This window comes from Lacerta agilis, chromosome 14 (assembly GCF_009819535.1).
Source record: "Lacerta agilis isolate rLacAgi1 chromosome 14, rLacAgi1.pri, whole genome shotgun sequence".
NCBI lineage: Eukaryota > Metazoa > Chordata > Lepidosauria > Squamata > Lacertidae > Lacerta > Lacerta agilis.
The window spans coordinates 51,181,630-51,200,298 of NC_046325.1; the positions used below are offsets into that span (position 1 = coordinate 51,181,630).

The following is an 18,669-nucleotide window of genomic DNA, read 5'->3' on the forward strand; positions in this document are numbered from 1 at the left end:
GTGTGGCGGAAGATATGGGGTAAGGCTGCTGAAACAGCCAGCAATTCCCATTTCCACATAAATTATGAGGGTTCCCTGTGCATTTCAAGAGCATGGCAACTCAGCCTCCACCCTAAAAACTACTTACAATGCAGCAAAGTGGAATTGCAAGCTGCAAGAAAGAAGAGCATCTACGCTTAACCTCAGAGCTCTCATTTGGGATTTATGTGCAGTATGCCAAGTATACATATTTTGTACATGATGCTAGGCAGGCTCCCCAACTATGAAGTCCTCACTAGTATAAGTTGGTAATTTACCAGTACTTACAGAAGGACAACTCAGGGGGGGGGGCACAGATTACCAAAGTTGCTTCTGTCTGATCTGGGGGAAGTGACTGCCACAGTTGTGGTGTATGCCCAAGTACCCTCGGCTGTGTGAACAGAGCTGAGGTAGTGCTTTGGTGATGGTGCAATGGGGAGGAAGAAATCGTCCAGACCGGTACCTTGAATTGTGCCCAGACCACGAGACAGACATGAGATTTGCTGTGGCAGGAAGATCCACAACAACAGCCCATGGGGCAACCATTGGTAGCCACAAGAGGCTCTGATGTCAGGGGCAATTCATCCAAGGTACAGCGAAAAGGCTCAGGCCCCTTGTGCCACTGCAAGTGGAGCCGGCTGCTGCTTTCTCTTGCCACCTGCAATTAACTCAAGGCAGGACGCGGCAATTTCCGCAGCTGGTTTCCTGTTTGGGGCCCAGAATGTCATCTCCATCAAAGGCCCTGGGGAAAGAGGGTGTGTCCCACAAATTTTAGAAAACATAACCACCTGTGGATGGATCAGGCCAAAGGCCTCTCTAGCCTAGCATCCTTCATCCCACGGGGCGGGAAGGCAGGGAAGCCTTTGGGAAGCCCGCCTTGCAAGGACCCGAGCAGAGCCTGCAGGAGGCTAGTGGGGCCCATCCAGCAAAGTCTCCTGGGCGAAGGGAACCCATGTGCAAACCCCTCCCTCCCTCCCTCTTTCACGGACACCCCAAGCAGCAGAGCGGAGAGGTGCCGGGGCTCCCCCGACAGCTCCACCCTGGGCACCTGCTCCTTCCCCCACCCGCTTGCGAGGGGTGGCCCCCTGCACATGCCCAGACGGACCTCCCCTCAGAATGATCCCAGCCCTCCCTTTCGCGAGAGCCCCGTGGGGTGCTTGGGTCCCTCGGACGCCTGGGTCTTCCTTCGTGCTCATCGGTGGCTCCCCGCCCGTCGTCGGACCCTGGTCTTCCCGCGGCGCTTACCGGGAGCGCTGCAATCGGCGCACACGTCGCTGCTCCGCAGCCGCTTGGACATGGCCTAGCCGGACCGGCCGCCGCTCCCGCTAACGGGTCCCTCTCAGACCCGCCAGTCACGGGGAAGGCATCCTGCGCGTGCGTGCGCCAGCGGCGTACCTCTTCCCGCGAGCCGAGCCATTCGCCAAGCCGCTTGCGCCAAGTGCGCACCTCATCATCGCCGCGCGGAAGGTCCGTGACGAGGGACGCTGGGGCGGGGCTTCGGGCGGCTATCTTGCCGTCGGGAAAGGCGAGGCATGCGGCGACCATATTTGTTGCGGGCAGAAGTGGTACATTATTAATGTTACTGTTTTTATGAAATAGTTTTTAGAAAATTAGTGTTACTTTTTTATATTAAAAAAAATTGAAGGACGCGGGTGGCGCTGTGGGTTAAACCACAGAGCCTAGGGCTTGCTGATCAGAAGGTCGGCGCTTCGAATCCCCGCGACTGGGTGAGCTCCCGTTGCTCGGTCCCTGCTCCTGCCCACCTAGCAGTTTGAAAGCATGTCAAAAGTGCAAGTAGATAAATAGGGACCGCTCCGGCGGGCGTTTCCATGGGCTGCTTTGGTTCACCAGAAGTGGCTTAGTCATACTGGCCACATGACCTGGAAGCTGTACGCCGGTTCCCTCGGGCAATAAAGTGAGATGAGCGCCACAACCCCAGAGTCAGACATGACTGGACCTAATGGTCAGGGTTCCCTTTACTTTACCTTTTATAAAATAGACTTACCCCAGGAAAAAATAGGGAAGAAAATTAATGTCCCATGGAAGATGAAGCAAGCTTTTTTTCTCCTGCTCTGGAGAGTAGGACTCAAACCCATGGCTTCAAGTTACAAGAAAGGAGATTCTGACTAAACATCAGAAAAAACTTTCTGACAGTAAGAGCCATTCAACAGTGGAACGGTCTCCCGCCCTCTGGAGGTTCTGGACTCTCCTTCCTTGGAGGTTTTTAAGCTGAGGTTGGATGCCCATCTGTCATGGATGCTTTAGTTGAGTTTCCTGCATTTTAGGATGTTGGAGTAGATGACCCTTGGGTTCCCTTCTAACTCTACAATTCTATGATTTTGTGATTCAGTCCCAAGCCAGAGACGTGCCTCTTTAAAGTCTTTGATCCAAGGAAAGGTAAAGGTAAAGGGACTCCTGACCATTAGGTCCAGTCGTGGACGACTCTGGGGTCGTGGCTCTCATCTCAATGGTGCTGCAATTACTGACCTTGCTCCATTGTGAAATCAGAATAGGACATAAATGGAGCCTGAAGGATGACCAAAGGGGACCCATCTTGTCCATCTTTCTATTCTCACAGTGGCCAACTAGATATCTATCTATTTGGGATTGTACAGCTCTAGACAGGCCTAAACCACCATACCATGTGACAAAGACGCATGAGAGCAGGAACAGCCGTTGGAGTCTAACTGCCATAACTGCCATTCTAGTCTGTAACTGTCTTTCAGTGCTGTGTGAGTTACTTACCTTGACTGTGGTGACTAGTTTCTCTCAGAATTGTGTGCCAGTATAGAGAAGAGCCTGTATTCTATTTGTGATCTATTTTTAAGAAGAAGTTTATTTTAAGCTTAATAAAAGTTTTTTATTTGTTTCAATGAAAACTCTCCTTAAATAATTCCCGCTGTGCGTCAGGTTATGGTGCCCAGAGTTTTATGGATGGTGAATTGCTAAAGCTGGAGAATCAGGATGCTGTCGGTAAGGACCTTGAGGGGACTGAAAGTCCAGTGTTGAGGCCGCGTACCGAAGAAACAGACCCGGTGCAGCAAGGAGCAGAAGCCATGTCAGCTCAGCAACCTGCACAGTTTGTTAATCTTGGCAACACTGCCCAGATGGAACGTCTGAATAATAAGAACTACTTAACTTGGGCTCTCAAGCTTGAATTAGTTTTAAAACGTGATAAACTTTGGCACTGTGTAAAAGATGGTTTGAATCCACAACCCTCTGAGAACGTGATGAAGATGATAGAGCCAGAGCGCAAATTTTGTTGGCTCTAGAGCAGGCATGTCCAACAGGTAGATCGTGATCTACCGGTAGATCACTGGACGTCTGTGGTAGATCACCGGTAGATCAGTGGCTCCCCCCAAAGAAGCTAAAAACCTTTGGCTCCCCTAAAAAAGCACAACACCTTTGCCCTGCACCCCTAAAATGACCTGAACCACCAAAAATAGGGCTTTCCTCCCTAAAAAAAGCTCAGTGTCGCTTTCCTCTTCCCTAAAGAAGCTCAACAACGTTTACGTGAACTCCCCAAAACAGGGCTTTCCTTCCTAAAAAAAAAAGCTCAACAAAAAGGGGGTAGATCACTGCCAGTTTTTAACTCTGTGAGTAGATCGCAGTCTCTTGGAAGTTGGCCACCCCTGCTCTAGAGGAACCACAGGTTCTGCATATTGCAGATTTGAGTTTGGCCAAACTACGAGAGGCAGTGAAGGATAGGCGTGCCTGGCGTGCTCTGGTCCATGGGGTCACGAAGAGTCGGACACGACTGAACGACTGAACAACAACAAAACAATATTGGGATTGTCTACATCAGATACACCTGTCTGACAGTGCTGGTTCAATAATTGGACTAACTAGGAGGCTGTACAGAACTGAGCTACCTGAAGGTAGATGAAGGAGGCTGTATTCTATATGTGATCTATTTTTAAGAAGAAGTTTATTTTAAGCTTAATAAAAGTTTTTTATTTGTTTCAATGAAAACTCTGCTTAAATAATTCCCGTTGCGCATCAGAGTTTACCAGGGTTCTGTCTGCACCCCATGCAAATGTTACTTGCCCCTCCTCAATCTGGTGATCCTCCTTTGAGCTCCTCCCTGCTCCGTAGTCCTGCAGCCTCCAAACCAGTGAAGGAGAGGCCAAGTTCCCCTCTGTCCTCTTTGCTGAACCAGCCACAGCCTGTCCAAGAAGCACCTTGGGTGGCTATATAAGCTGAACCCCCCTGGCATGTCACTGGCTGTGATTAATGATGATCCAAGATAATTTGCTATTTTTTGCTCCCAGACAAGCAAGCGGATGCATCTTGAATGCCAATGACATCCAGTCTGAGGAGGAACCAGGGAGACCAGGCTTTTCAGGTTGGCATGTAAAAGCCCCCCCCCCTTCCAAGTTTCCCCTGCTGTGCCCGGGCGTGCTTTCCACCTTCATCTATCTTTCTAAAACATTTCTGTCTCGCTATCCAGCCCTGTGGTGAAGCAGCTTACAAAAACTAGTAGACAGTTTTGCCCTTAGCTCTGCAATCTAAAATACACAACCCACAAGGAAAAAGAGACTGGGGGGGGGAGGAAAACAACAAGCTCAGGCAGGTGTTCTTAAAGTCACAGTTCTTATAATGAACCATTGCTTCTCCCTTGGAGGTTAATTTTGAAAAACAAAGCGGCAAACGGCTATGGCTCTGCCTTGGACCAGTACACTTCCCATTTGCCCAAATAAAAGCACCACTACCACCACCCCATTTAGGTGGGATTTGGAGCCTTCCAGGAAGAATGGGAGGCCATGACACCTCTCTTGGCTGGAAATTAAGCCATGGCTGAGCCCACCAGAAGTGGCACCTCAACTTAGCTAGGCTCGCTCTGGGGTCCTGTGTCCGTTCCAGGTCTCATGATTGAGGCACTGGCTGGGGTTTTCCCTGAGGGAGGCGGGGAACCCAAAGAAACCAGCCTTTGGCCAGACACCTGGGTTGGGCTTTGCTCATTCTGACATGGTCAGATCCCACCTGGGGTCTCCAATATCCACAGATATCATCAAGCTGGAAGGTGTGCAGAGGAGGAGAGCCAAGATGATCCAACGTCTGGAAGCCAAGCCTTCTGAGGAGCAGTTGGTGGAGTCAGGGATGTTGAGCCTGCAAAGAGGAGACTGCGAGGGGACAGGATGGCCAGACATACAGGATATGAGGGCTGTCATCCAGAGGGTGGAGTGAGCTTTTGTTTCTCCTGCTTCAGAGGGTAGGACCCAAACCAGTAGATTCAAATGGTAAGAAAGGGAATTCTGATTAAACCTGATTAAGCCGTTTGGCAGTGGAATGGACGCCCTGGGAAGGTGGTGGACTCTCCTTCACTGGAAGTATTTAAACAGAAGTTGGGTGCCCATCTGTCAAGGATGCCGTAGCTTTGATTCCTGCACGGCAGAGGGGTGGACTACATGACCCTCAGGAGTCTCTTCCAATTCTATGGTTCTATGATAAGCCTCGATGAAAGCTTCTCTCCAGCTCGGCTGTTCCGGGGAGGAGGATCTCCAAGTGGGCGCGTCCTAGGAGACGGGAGCAGCTGCCATTACCTAACATGGCGCTTGCCCTCTCTCAAAATGGCGGAGTTTGATTTGGCGGAGCGGACAACGCGAACACGTCGCCCTCTCCAAACATAGTCGCCTGATCTACGTCGGTGGCAACGGCGCCCTTAGTCACCATGGTGGTCGGAGGGAAGAGCGAGCGAAGCAGAGAGAGACAATACCAGTTGCCTTCTTCCAAGATGGCCGCCGGAGTACCCGGAGACTGTGGGGCGCCCTCAGACATCATGGCGGCCAGCGCAGGAAGCGTGTGTGTGTCGGGGGCGGGGCTGACGCTTTTGCCCGCACTCAGCATGGCGCTCGCGGCTTCAAGGGAGCGGACGAGGGAAGGAGGGTGGTTGCCCTGAGCGATCCGCCCCCCTCCTGGCACCGCCTCCGAAGGCCGTCCCGCGAGGGGAGGGGGCCGCGGTTCCCTCCTCCTCCTCCTCCTCCTCCTCCCGGGGCCTCCTTCCTGGTCCCCACAGGCGGGTGCGGGGCCGGGCGGGTCGGCCTGGCGGGGGGCGAGGAAGGAGGAGCAACGTAGGAGGAGTGGGGTGGGGTGAAAGGTGAAAGGTTAGGGGAGCCCGAAAGCGGAGGACTGACGAGGATCTCCCACAGATTCCGAGAGGGGTGAGGGGCTTCGCTGGGCACCCAAAGGAGGGTTGGGGGGTACTGGTGGAGTGGGGGAGGCAGCCCCAACCGTGGGAGTGGAGAGGTGCTCCCCACCCTGCATTGGGGGCAGCGGAGGGCATGACCTGAGAGGAGTGGGCTAGCTTGTGTAAAAGCGTTGTGCCCCCCCCCCTTCCGGGCCGTGAGGTGGGGGGAGAAGGTGCCCATCGGCCCAGGATGAGCTCTTCGAGGGACGCTGACAGCAAGTTCCCTTTGCACGGCTTAGTCTGGAATAATGACTTCCAGAAGCTGGAAGAAGCGCTGAAGAACAAGGTAAAAAAGATGAAGGGGGGGGGAATGTGGTGTTAGAGGGTACATCTGGGCTCTTAAGCCTTCAGCAGGTGTTTGTGTGGATTCTGAGCAGTTGCACCTGTGGATGACCTTTGTGTCTTTTCTTTCTTCCCAAGAGCTTCAGTAGGATGTGCATGAGAACATCCCATGTATCCTCATGACAACCCTGTGAGGGAGGCTAGGCTGAGAGAGGGCCAGCGAGAGAGCAAGTGACCCCAATCTCAAGTGGACTCACGTTTGCTCCTGCTACTGTCTTCTCTGGAGCCACCGCTCTGTTGTTGGCTCAGTGCTGGAGGGGCTCAAGAGGTGTTGATGGACACATTCAGCATGGCAGGGGGTGTACCCATGTTTTCAGTAGAGCAAAGCTTTTAGGGTGGTGGAGAAAAGGGGTCCTACAGTGGACTTCTCCATATCCTAATTTATTCTTCTCCAACCTAGGCCCTTCATCGCTTTTGGACTACCACTTGCCGGTTGGGGATGATGGGAGTTGTCCAAAACATCTGGTGGGCACTAGGTTGGTGAAGGCTGCCCTAGTTATTTCTGGGCTTCTGGTTTTCAAATCTATTTTTAAGTACTGCTGGTTGTTTCCTTTAAAAAAAAAATGGAGTTATGGGTAAGAGAAACCAGATTTGTCAGGCCAACCTGAGATCTGCGAAAAAGCAAGGGCAATTAAAAACCTGCACAAAGTATGCTTTATTGTCAGGCTGTGCTGCTGAGGGCTCCCTAAATGAGTGGGAGGGGGAATGAATCTGATTTGGAAGAATTTTCCCTGCGGTACACAAAATAAGAGCAGAGAGGCCAAATGGAATCTTTGACTCTGTCCAGGCCTATAGGTAGATATATAAAAGGAAAAGGGATGAGAGAAGCCATCAACAGCTAAAGCTTCTTAGGAAAGAATGAGTTATGAGAAGGGGCAAAGGAAGTAGTAGGGGTCCCTTCATTTGGCAGACACAAAAGAGCAACACAGAAATGGCCAATATTTGAGCTTGCAGCCCACCCATGCCACTGGTAGAATCCTGCCTACTCTAGCAAATGGTTTCAAACTGAGAGAATGGAAATGGCAGTTGCAACCCTTCTAGGAAGCTCTAAGGCACCATCTCAACTTGCTCAGGTGATCTACACGCCAGGTCAGTGTCCTGGTCAACTGAGCTTGTGCTTCAGAACCTATTATGATTTTTTCTGCAGGGCAATGATGTGTTTGATGTCTAGGGCTCTGCAGCTGATACATTGAGGCAGAAGGGGTTTTCTAAAGGGAACATCTTCCTTGTTTTTCTCTTTCACTTGGGCATCACAGCAGGAAGTGTTTTTTCTGCATTTCCTCTAAGGAGCATTCATCCCCTGTGAGAGAGGCTGGGCTGAGTGACTGGTTCAAGGTCACCTGGTGAGCATCATGATGGGGGGATTTGAACCCAGAGCTCTCTGGTTATGTTCCCCCTGCTCCATCTACTTTGCCACCCATTCTTTTCTTGCTATGCTTGGCTGTTCTCCAAAGCAACTGTACAACAGCCTGGTTTTCTTAAGACAGCTGCTGGCTTCTAACTGAAGCTTACAGGTGGCCCACAAACAGTGTTGTTGGTGTCTGGGAAATGTTGGAAACTGTCCAAGTGGGGCCAGGAAGCAAGGCCACTAGGATGCTTGCTTGTTGCAGCTGAAACTACCCTAGATGGAAGGAGACCACAGCAATGAAACCTGGGACTTTGCTAAGCTGAACCACTCTTTACTGTTGTTGGTAAAACAGAGAATTGCTCTTTTCCACCCCTCCAAAAGCCTGATTTCTTTTTGGAGAAGTTGGCCAATTTGTTCATTTCCTTCTCTGCCCAGTCAGAGGGAATGATTTCTGCACAGTGTTACCCAAGTTCTGAAGGCAGGGGGAGCTTCCCAAAGGCTTAGACCTGAGTTGGGAATTTGTGGACTGCTGTGTCCAGATAGACCAACCTGCCCCATAACCCTTTAGGCCCATAATGCTAAACTTGGTTTTAAACGTATCTGTTATCACGGTTGTGGTTATTGTGCGTCTCCATACAAACACATACACCCAAAACCTCAAGCCCCATCCCCAAGGAACTTGCAATTGGCAGCAGGTGTGTACCAGTAGCTGAAATTCAGAATGGTAGGGAAAATAACACATATGGTCTTTCCGTCTTACAAGGACTAGCAGTCTTTTGTTGTTCTTGTTGTTTATTCGTTTAGTCGTGTCCGACTCTTCGTGACCCCATGGACCAGAGCACGCCAGGCACTCCTGTCTTCCACTGCCTCTGCAGCTTGGTCAGACTCATGTTGGTAGCTTTGAGGACACGGTGCCAACCATCTCATCCTCTGTTGTCCCCTTCTCCTTGTACCCTCAATCTTTCCCAACATCAGGGTCTTTTCCAGGGAGTATTCTCTTCTCTTGAGGTGGCCAAAGTATTGGAGCCTCAGCTTCCAGTGAGCAGTCAGGGCTGATTTCCTTAAGAATGGATAGGTTTGATCTTCTTTCCTTCCATGGTCGAAACAAAATAGGAAACAAAATAGGAAATTCTTTCCAGTAGCACCTTAGAGACCAACTGAGTTTGTTCTTGGTATGAGCTTTCGTGTGCATGCACACTTCTGTATGCATGTGTATCTGAAGAAGTGTGCATGCACACGAAAGCTCATACCAAGAACAAACTTGGTTGGTCTCTAAGGTGCTGCTGGAAAGAATTTCCTATTTTGTTTCCTATTTTGTTTCGACTATGGCAGACCAACACGGCTACCCACCTGTAACTTTCCTTCCATGGGACTCTCAAGATTCTCCTCCAGCACCATAATTCAAAAGCATCAATTCTTCGGCGATCAGTCTTCTTTATGGTCCAGCTCTCACTTCCATACATCACTACTGGGAAAACCATAGCTTTAACTATACGGACCTTTGTCGGCAAGGTGATGTCTCTGCTTTTTAAGATGCTGTCTAGGTTTGTCATTGCTTTTCTCCCAAAAAGCAGGCGTCTTCTAATTTCGGGACTGCTGTCACCATCTGCAGTGATCATGGAACCCAAGAAAGTAAAACCTCACAGCCTCCATTTCTTCCCCTTCTATTTGCCAGGAGGTGATGGGACCAGTGGCCATGATCTTAGTTTTTTTGATGTTGAGCTTCAGACCATATTTTGCGCTCTCCTCTTTCACCCCCATTAAAAGGTTCTTTAATTCCTCCTCATTTTGTGCCATCAAGGTTGTGTCCTTTTAGTGTGGAACTAAATTTCACTAAATTAATCAGGTGGGGCAATTCCCATGAAAGTGTGCATAGGGATTTAAAGTGTGCATAGGGATTGCATAGGGATTTAAAGAAGATTTGTTTATCAGTTAAGCTTAAATAATCTATGTATGGCCAGAACCGAACTCAGGATCCTTTGATATCTTCCCTGCAGCCTTATGGATGTTCACACAGAGGTTAGCCCATCTGCAGTCAGCAGGCATACAATTTTATTGCTGTTGAGGTTTTGGTAATCTGTAGATAGGTTGAATCTTAATTGCTAAATCATCCAAAAGGCGGGACATTTGCCAATGAAAAACCTGGTTACAGTATCTGTTGTTGGGCCTAACTTTACAACTTCAGTGTAACTTGTGTGTGTTGGCCCACATGGCCCTAAACTCACTACTGCCAACCTAGTGTCTCCAGAAAATTCATTTTTTTAAATAAGAATTTATTGGTATTTAAAAAATACAAAAAAATACAAAATACAAATACAAAACAAAACACTAATACAATACACAACAAGACAACTAAAAAACAAAAAACAAAACCTCACAATCAAACATCTATTTAACTAAACTGATCTTATTTCTAACCTTATTATGGGGACTTCCTCATGTCCTCTCTTCTGCGTTCATTTCAAATATACTGTAGTAACTTTATAACACCTTTAAATTCTCCTTTCTCAACTTATCTTAATCCTTATCTATCATCTTATGTCTATAATCTTATTCCTAATAAAAATACACAAAATCACAATTCTACCTTCTTAAATCCTATTTTAATCTAACAATTTATTGCTATCGCCTACAATATCCTCTGATTTCAATTTCAGATATCTAACTTCTCACGTCGTTTCAGGTATTCTTTAAATTTCTTCCAATCTTCTTGCACCTTCTCCTCCCTCTGGTCTCAGAGTTTCGCGGTCAGTTCTGCGAGTTCCATATATTCAATCAACTTCATCTGCCATTCTTCGACTGTTGGTAGCTCTTCAGTTTTCCATCTTTTAGCAATTAGAATCCTAGCAGCTGTTGTGGCATACATAAAAAATATTCTATCTTTGTTGGGAATCTCATGATTGGTCATGCCCAGCAGAAAGGCCTCTAGTTTCTTAGTAAATGTGTTTTTCAACACTTTTAAAGTTCATTATAAAATTTCTCCCAGAAGTCCTTTACCTTTGGGCACGTCCACCACATATGATAGAAGGTACCTTCTACTTGTTTACACTTCCAACATTCATTACTCATGCCATGATACATCTTGGCTAATTTCACAGGTGTTAAATACCATCTATAAATCATTTTCATGATTAAGTCTCCAGAAAATTCAGACTATGGCTCCCATCAGCCCCAACCAGCACAAACTAATGTGTGGTGTGATGGGAACATGGCTGGCTGGGACCGCTGGGTGTGGCAATCCAAAACATCTGAAGGGCATCAGGTTGGGGAAAGCTGTCCTAAGCAGTGCTGTATACAGCACTGAGCACACAATAGAACGCCCACCAGCAGTACTGAAAATGATCATGACCTTTCCTCTTTGGCTCACTGTTGATTTTTACTTTCCCCCCTTAGTTATAGATGTTCTTCTGTTTCAGATTTCTAAAGCTAGTAGTGAAAGACCTAGGTAAGGTGAGAGTGTATGTTGCTGTTTGCATGCTAGTGGCTCTTTCTCTGCCTTGTGTGGTTTGCATTTTGTAGTGGTCTGTCAAGCGCGCTCATTGTCATGTGTGTGCGTGTGTGTGTCCATCCCCCAAGTGGGAGTCCAATCCCAGTGACCATCTGTTTCCATAACATCACCAGTCATTTTACAAAGTTTGCTTTGTAAAGGTTATTGCCTGGTATATGCATCAGCAGGCATTTTGCCATAGCATCCTCTCGTAGCTGAATAGGACGACAGCGATTCCTGGTACAGAAAATCAGAAGCCAGATTCTTCTTTTCAGAGAGAGGGAAAAAGCTTGCATCACCAGCTTTTGGGGGGGCAAGAGGGGGAATAACACAGTGGGAGGACATTGACTTTGTACACAGAACTCCCTCTCAGTCCCAGGCCTCTTAGGACATGCACAGAAGAATGTGTGAGTGTCTCCATTTGCAAGTGCTGGAGAGAAGATGGCCTCACCCTATTGGGCCAGCACTTGTGCAGGAAGGCCTCATCCTGCAGGATACCCAGTGGGAGAGGATCCTGCAGTGTTCTTCAGCCTTGGATCCCCAGATGTTGTTGGACCGCAACTCCTGCCATCCCTCACCATAGGCTAAACTGGCTGCGGAAGGTGGGTTTTGTCGTTTACCAGCATGTGGGGACCCAGGGTTGAAGAACACTGCTTACCTGTGGGTTGTTGGACTCCCACCTCCCAGCTGGCATAGCCAATCCATGGTCAGGGATGATGGGAGATGGAGCCCAGCAACAGATTCCTCACCCCTCCTGTAGGAGAAATCAGGGCTGGTGAAGAAGGGAGGCAAGACAGCGAGATAAAGTCCCAGCAGACTAGGCTTCCCCGTTGGCTCCCAAAGCCTACCCACCTATTCACAAAGAGCTGGGAAATTGTAAGTCAGAGCCTGGAGGAACTTGCTGACACAGTTCTTGTGGAGCTCCAGTTTGAAAAAGAAAGGAGGAACCTCTTCCCACAAGTGCTTTCATGATTATTGCAGGGGAGATCCTAGCTCTGCCCACCAAATGCCCCAGGTTCAGTGCTCAGCATCTGCAGCCAAATGATCTCGCATAGGAAGGCCATCTGCCATCTGGGAGAGCTGCCACCACTCTTGGGTAGACCAGCCTTCCCCAGCCTGTCACTACCCAGATGCCTCCTGCCCTTCTTGCTGTGGCTGATGGGAATTGCAGTCCAAAATGGCCCTAAGGCAGAGGGGAGTTGTATCCAGAATATCTGGAGAGCACGAGTTTGGGGAAGGTTGCAGTAAACAGTATCGTGTTAAAGGGACCAATGATCTGACTCAGTATAAGACAGCTGCTTGAGTTGGATGCTGGTGGAACCTACCAAGAGAAAAATGTTTTATGCTTAATTGCAAAACATTGAAGGAGGCAAAATCTGTCTGTTTCACAGACTGCTGGTGGGGTGCCCCACATGAGCTGCAGTTTGAGACTGGAATTTTTCCATGTTTCTTCATAATTTCATTGCATAGGGTGTTTTACTTAACTCTATACAGTGGTACCTCGGGTTACATACGTTTCAGGTTTCAGAGGCTTCAGGTTACAGACCCCGCTAACCCAGAAATAACACTTCAGGTTAAGAACTTTGCTTCAGGATAAGAACAGAAATCGTGCTCTGGCGGTGCAGTGGCAGCGGGAGGTCCCATTAGCTAAAGTGGTGCTTCAGGTTAAGAACAGTTTCAGCTTAAGAACGGACCTCCGGAACAAATTAAGTACCAGAGGTACCACTGTATAAAGGATGATCAGTTTGATTTCTCTTGGGATTGCTGTCTCATTTTAAGCTTGCCTGCCTATGTGTCCTTATAAGCAACACCAGCAGCGTTGAAGCTGTCAGCATAGACTCCATGAAACATTGTCAGCTTTCATGTTTAGTTTTGTACATCCTTGATGACTTGTGTTGACTATAGCAGATGCCTTAGAAGAGGTCTGCCTATTGGCTTTTTAGCAGGATGTGGACCAGCGGGATCCCCGTGGCCGGACCTCGTTGCATCTTGCTGTTTCTTTGGGATACATTGAGTCTGTCAGAGTCCTCCTGCGGCATAAAGCAGATGTCACCAAAGAAAATGCACAGGGATGGACAGGTAAGGGGTTGCAGCAAGGCATGTTTGCAGCAAAAGGGAGGAGAACAGAGGAAGAACTTCGGGCAGGGCACTCTGCTCTTTCATTCCAGTGTTACGTCTTTTGCACGTGGCTCTGTTTGGTAGTTTTTGGGACTCCAGTAACAAAAGGAAAAGTAGATCTGACCAGGCTAAAGCATGCCTATTCTAGGCCTAGATGTTTCTGTGCTTTCAGCAGAAGGTGTAGGCAGGCCCTGGAGCTTCTGAGGGTGGCTGTCCAGGGAGCTAAGAAAGTTCCAGAAAAGCAGGAGTGAACTGGATCACTAGTTGCAAGTATCCAGCGTGATGTGAATCCCTTTCCCTCTCTCTCAGCTTCCCTCTGTCTGTCTTTTTTCCAGTCTTGCATGAAGCTGTCAGCACAGGGGATCCTGAGATGGTCCACATGATCCTGCAACACAGGGATTACCACCAGACGTCCACCACTCTTGGTGGGGTCCCAGAATTGCTCCAAAAAATCAACGAGGTAAATAGAGAGGCGTGAATGATGCATCCTCTCACTATTTAGCTGGCCGGTTCTTTTTAATTCCATAACTTTCATTTTAAAAGCTATAGACAGGCCTCAGCTCAGTTATAGACGAGAAATGTAAAATTTCTGAGAAAACCCTGAGAAAACCATTCTTTAGCTGAGCATGCTCGCAATAAGTGCATGCAGGGTTGCAACCTCAATAAGTGTTTTAGACTGCTGCTTAATGCATATGGCTGGGAGACTGACTTCTGAGTAGATATGCATAAAATTGTTGCTGTCATTGGAGGAACACAGTGAAAAGAACAGCAGGTGCCTAATACTTCTGTTTAATATTTCTTTATTGTCATTGTACAAGTGCAACGAAATTGAATGCCGTCCCATAAAAACAAGACAAAAAACACATTTTCAGCCACACATGCACATACATACATACACACCCATCACAACTCTCCAAGGTCCTATTATCTGGTTACAGCATTTAAGATGGTTATAGCTCTGGGGTAGAAACTATTTTTTTAATCTATTTGTTCTTGCTTAAATTGTTCTATATCTTTTGCCTGAAGGCAGTGGTGCAAAAAGACTGTATCCCGGATGAGATGGATCCTGTAAAATATTGCTTACTTTTTAAGGCAGCGGGAACTGTATAGTTCTTCCAAAGATGGGAGAGGGTGACCAATAATCTTTTGGGCTGTGGTTCTGACCTTCTGGAGTACCTTCCTCTCCATGGCTGTGCAACTGGAAAACCAAGCACAAATACAATATGTAAGAATGCTCTCTATGGAGCCTTGGTAGAAGGACACCAGCAGTGTCTCACTCAGATTGTTCTTCTTTAAAAGTCTGAGGAAATAAATTCTCTGCTGGGCCTTCTTTACCAGAGCAGTAGTATTTGCGCTCCAAGTCATACCCTGCTCGATAGTCACTCCCAAAAACTTGAATACAGCCACCCTCTTCACCCGGTCCCCGCCGATATACAGGGGCTGAATATCTGCCTTTTTATGTCTTAACGCAATAGCAGTGCGGAACCTCTGGTCACTGGCCTTACTGGGTCCTCCAGACCTCTCCAGTGGCCAAGCCATACCCACCTGCTGCAATATATGAGATCAGTTGTGGGTCTTATAAAGTCATGGCTGATTGTTGAAGCTTCAAATCACAGGGATCTTTGCAAGCCTCAAAGATCAGCCAGTGGTAAGAGCTTGAAGAGAACCCAGAACAGCCAACCACTAGCTGTTCATCTGTGTGTTGACCAAATTCTCTTTATGAAACCACTTAATGAGGTGGCCACTTCATCATTATGAGGCTGCAAGTTCCATGCCATTTGTGTGATGTTGTATTCACTTCATTTTAAAGTAACACATTGGATTTTATAGGCCCTACCCCCGTCCGAATCACACATCACAACTGTGCTCTTTTCCCTCCTCCAACAGACACCAGATTTTTATGTGGAAATGAAATGGGAATTCACCAGTTGGGGTACGTTTGAATTAAACTTCCTTCTCTTTTCTTTGAGGCTATGTATTTCCTTTTGTGTGCAGCTCACTCTTACTGGGACTCGCTTGCAGTGGGAGACTGGGTCTTGTTTTCAGTTATGTTGCAGTATGTCTATGTGTCTGTCCTGCCAAAACTCCCTAAGAGCTCCCAAAGGGTCTGTGTTTAACCTGAGTGCGCATACACAAACCACATGCTAGATAGTGAACCACGAGATGAGAGTATCTTCCCTACAAGGAAAGGCTATATCAGGGATGAGCTACTGGGTTACATGCAGTGGTATAGTGGTAAATTTTGACATGCAGTAACTCGTCATGATGTTCCTGAAGCCTTGCTCTCCCAGTACATAGCTTAATGCCCTAATTATTAGGATCAGCACAATGCGGAGCTTCCTAGGAGTCAGCTCCACTGAACTAAGAGATGCTGGCTTCTAACTGTATAGGCTCAACTTGCAAAACACATTGAGCTTCAACAAGATATTTTCAGGCCAATAAAATACAGCCTCTTTAGCTTTTGAATTAGAAGTGCAAATAAAGAAGAGTCACTAATTCAATTGCTAGCATGCAGCAGGAAACTCAGGAAGAAAAGAAGTATATGGCCTCTACTTGATTATTTTCCTCTTTTTCTGACTTCCTGCATGCTAAAAAGGTAAAGGTAGCCCTGACAGCTAGGTCCAGTCGCGGACAACTCTGGGGTTGTGGCGCTCATCTCGCTCTATAGGCCGAGGAAGCTGGCGTTTGTCCGCAGACAGCTTCCGGGTCACGTGGCCAGCAGGACTAAGCCGCTTCTGGCGAACCAGAGCAGCGCACAGAAATGCCGTTTACCTTCCCGCTGGAGCAGTACCTATTTATCTACTTGCACTTGGACATGCTTTTGAACTGCTAGGTGGGCACGAGCTGGGACTGAGCAACGGGAGCTCACCCCGTCGCGGGGATTTGAACTGCCGACCTTCTGATCTGATTCGAACCGCTCAGTGGTTAGACCACAGCACCACTGGCATCCCGTTGTTATTTTCCTCTTTTTCTGACTTCCTGCGTGCTAATCTGTTGCAAACAGACTCGAAAGCCTGATTATTGCCATATTCACTTGCCAGTTACTGTGGTAGTTTGGATTCCCCCTCCACTGTTCTGTTGTTGTTGTTGTTGTTGTTGTCCTTCTTCTTCTTCTTCTTCTTCTTCTTCTTCTTCTTCTTCTTCTTCTTCTTCTTCTTCTTCGAATCATAGAGTTCGAAGAGACCACAAGGGCCATCCAGTCCTACCCCCTGCCAAGCAGGAAACATCATCAAAGCATTCCTGACAGATGGCTGTCAAGCCTCCGCTTAAAGACCTGCAAAGAAGGAGACTCCACCACACTCCTTGGCAGCAAATTCCACTGTCAAACAGCTCTTACTGTCAGGAAGTTCTTCCTAATGTTTAGGTGGAATCTTCTTTCTTGTAGTTTGAATCCATTGCCCTGTGTCCGCTTCTCTGGAGCAGCAGAAAACCTTTCTCCCTCCTCTATATGACATCCTTTTATATATTTGAGCATGGCTATCATATCACCCCTTAACCTTCTCTTCTCCAGGCTAAACATACCCGACTCCCTAAGCCGTTCCTCATAAGGCATCGTTTCCAGGCCTTTGACCATTTTGGTTGCCCTCCTCTGGACACGTTCCAGCTTGTCAGTATCCTGGTATTGATGTCAGGCTGACTGGGTGGTAATTGTTTGGGTCTTCTCTTTTCCCCTTTTTGAAAATAGGGACAACATTTGCCCTCCTCCAGTCTGCTGGGACTTCGCCTGTTCTCCAGGAATTCTCAAAGATTACTGCCAGTGGTTCTGAAATCACCTCTGCCAGTTCTTTTAGTACTCTTGGATGTAGTTCATCTGGCCCTGGAGACTTGAATACATCTAAACTAGCCAAGTATTATTGTATTACCTCCTTACTTATTCTGGGCTATGTTTCCCCTGCTGAATCATCTGCTCCATATTCTTCAGGTTGGGCATTGTTTTCTTTTTTGGAGAAGACTGAGGCAAAGAAGGCATTGAGGAGTTCTGCCCTTTTTTGTCTCCTGTTCGCATTTCACCATCTTCTCCTCTAAGTGACCCCACAGTTTCCTTGTTCTTCCTTTTGCTACAGACATACCCATAAAAGTCCTTTTTATTGCTTTTAACCTCTCTAGCAACCTCTCTAGTCTCTACACGTGCTGGCTATTTGTTTGAATTCCTCTCTGGTGATTTCCCCCTTTTTCCATTTTTGTACATATCCCTTTTAAATCTTAAATCAGTTAAAAGTTCTTTAGATAGCCACCCTGGCTTCTTTAGGCACCTTCCATGTTTTCGTCTCATTGGTACTGCTTGAAGTTGTGCTTTTAATATCTCCCTTTTAACAAACTCCCATCCATCATGAACTCCCTTCCCTTTTAGTATTACTGACCATGGGATCACACCCAGCATTTCCCTAAATTTAAGTCGGCTTTCTTAAAGTCTAGAATTTGAGTCTTAGTATGCTTGGTTGCTCCTTTCCGCTGTATAATAAACTCCAGAAGAGCATGATCACTCCCACCTAATGATCCTGCCACTTCTACCCCACTTACCAAGTCATCACTATTGGTTAAGACCAGATCTAAAATGGCTGATCCTCTTGTTGCTTCTCCCACTTTCTGGACAATGAAATTGTCTGCAAGGCCAGTGAGGAATCTGTTTGACCTTGTGCTCTTGGCTGAGTTTGACATCCAACAAATATCAGGATAGTTGAAATCCCCCATTACTACTATCTCACTTCCTTTTGAATGCTTGGTCATATGTTCCAGGAAAGCATCATATGTGTCCTCAGTTTGGCTTGGGGATCTGTAGTAAACTCCCACAATGAGATCACTGTTATTTTTCTCTCCCTTAATTTTTTTTTTTAAAGAATTTATTGGTTTTCACATAATAAAAGACAATACAACAATACAACAAAACAAATAAAACAACACATACATACAGCAATCAAAACAGAATAAGAAACAAATACCGGTATAAACCACCACTGAAACACCAATATTTCTTTTTCTTACTCAAGGAAAAAAAAAATTCTTGTTTGAGTCTAACCGGGTGACTTCCCCCGCTTTCTCTCCTTTGTTTCCAATTCTAATTTACTTTAATAACTTCTCATCTCTAAAATTTAAATCATCCAAAATATCTAAATAAACAAACTTCTTAATATTCATTTTTTACTTCATAATACAACCTATTACATCTTA

At 47.1% G+C, this 18,669-nt stretch overlaps 2 protein-coding genes across 12 annotated transcripts in view; one reads left to right on the top strand and one right to left on the bottom strand.

The window, feature by feature from the left end:
- Nucleotides 1-1,367, bottom strand: part of GIT2 (GIT ArfGAP 2) — a 41,738-nt gene extending 40,371 nt beyond the window's left edge. For 3 of the 5 annotated variants that reach the window (XM_033169140.1, XM_033169139.1, XM_033169138.1), the window contains exon 1: nt 1,264-1,366. In XM_033169140.1, the coding sequence (XP_033025031.1) occupies nt 1,264-1,315 (52 nt within the window). In that variant the 5' untranslated portion in view covers nt 1,316-1,366. Of the gene's footprint in view, nt 1-1,263 lie in introns of all 5 variants that reach the window. The other 2 variants (XM_033169142.1, XM_033169141.1) reach the window with 1 other exon arrangement.
- A 4,962-nt stretch (nt 1,368-6,329) lies between these two features.
- The window catches only part of ANKRD13A (ankyrin repeat domain 13A), a 31,349-nt gene continuing 19,009 nt past the window's right edge, over nt 6,330-18,669 (top strand). The window contains exons 1-4 of one of the 7 annotated variants that reach the window (XM_033171093.1): nt 6,330-6,491; nt 11,312-11,340; nt 13,326-13,461; nt 15,388-15,433. In XM_033171093.1, coding sequence (XP_033026984.1) covers nt 6,396-6,491; nt 11,312-11,340; nt 13,326-13,461; nt 15,388-15,433 — 307 coding nt within the window. In that variant the 5' untranslated portion in view covers nt 6,330-6,395. Of the gene's footprint in view, nt 6,492-11,288; nt 11,341-13,325; nt 13,462-13,835; nt 13,961-15,387; nt 15,434-18,669 lie in introns of all 7 variants that reach the window. The other 6 variants (XM_033171092.1, XM_033171096.1, XM_033171095.1 and 3 more) reach the window with 6 other exon arrangements.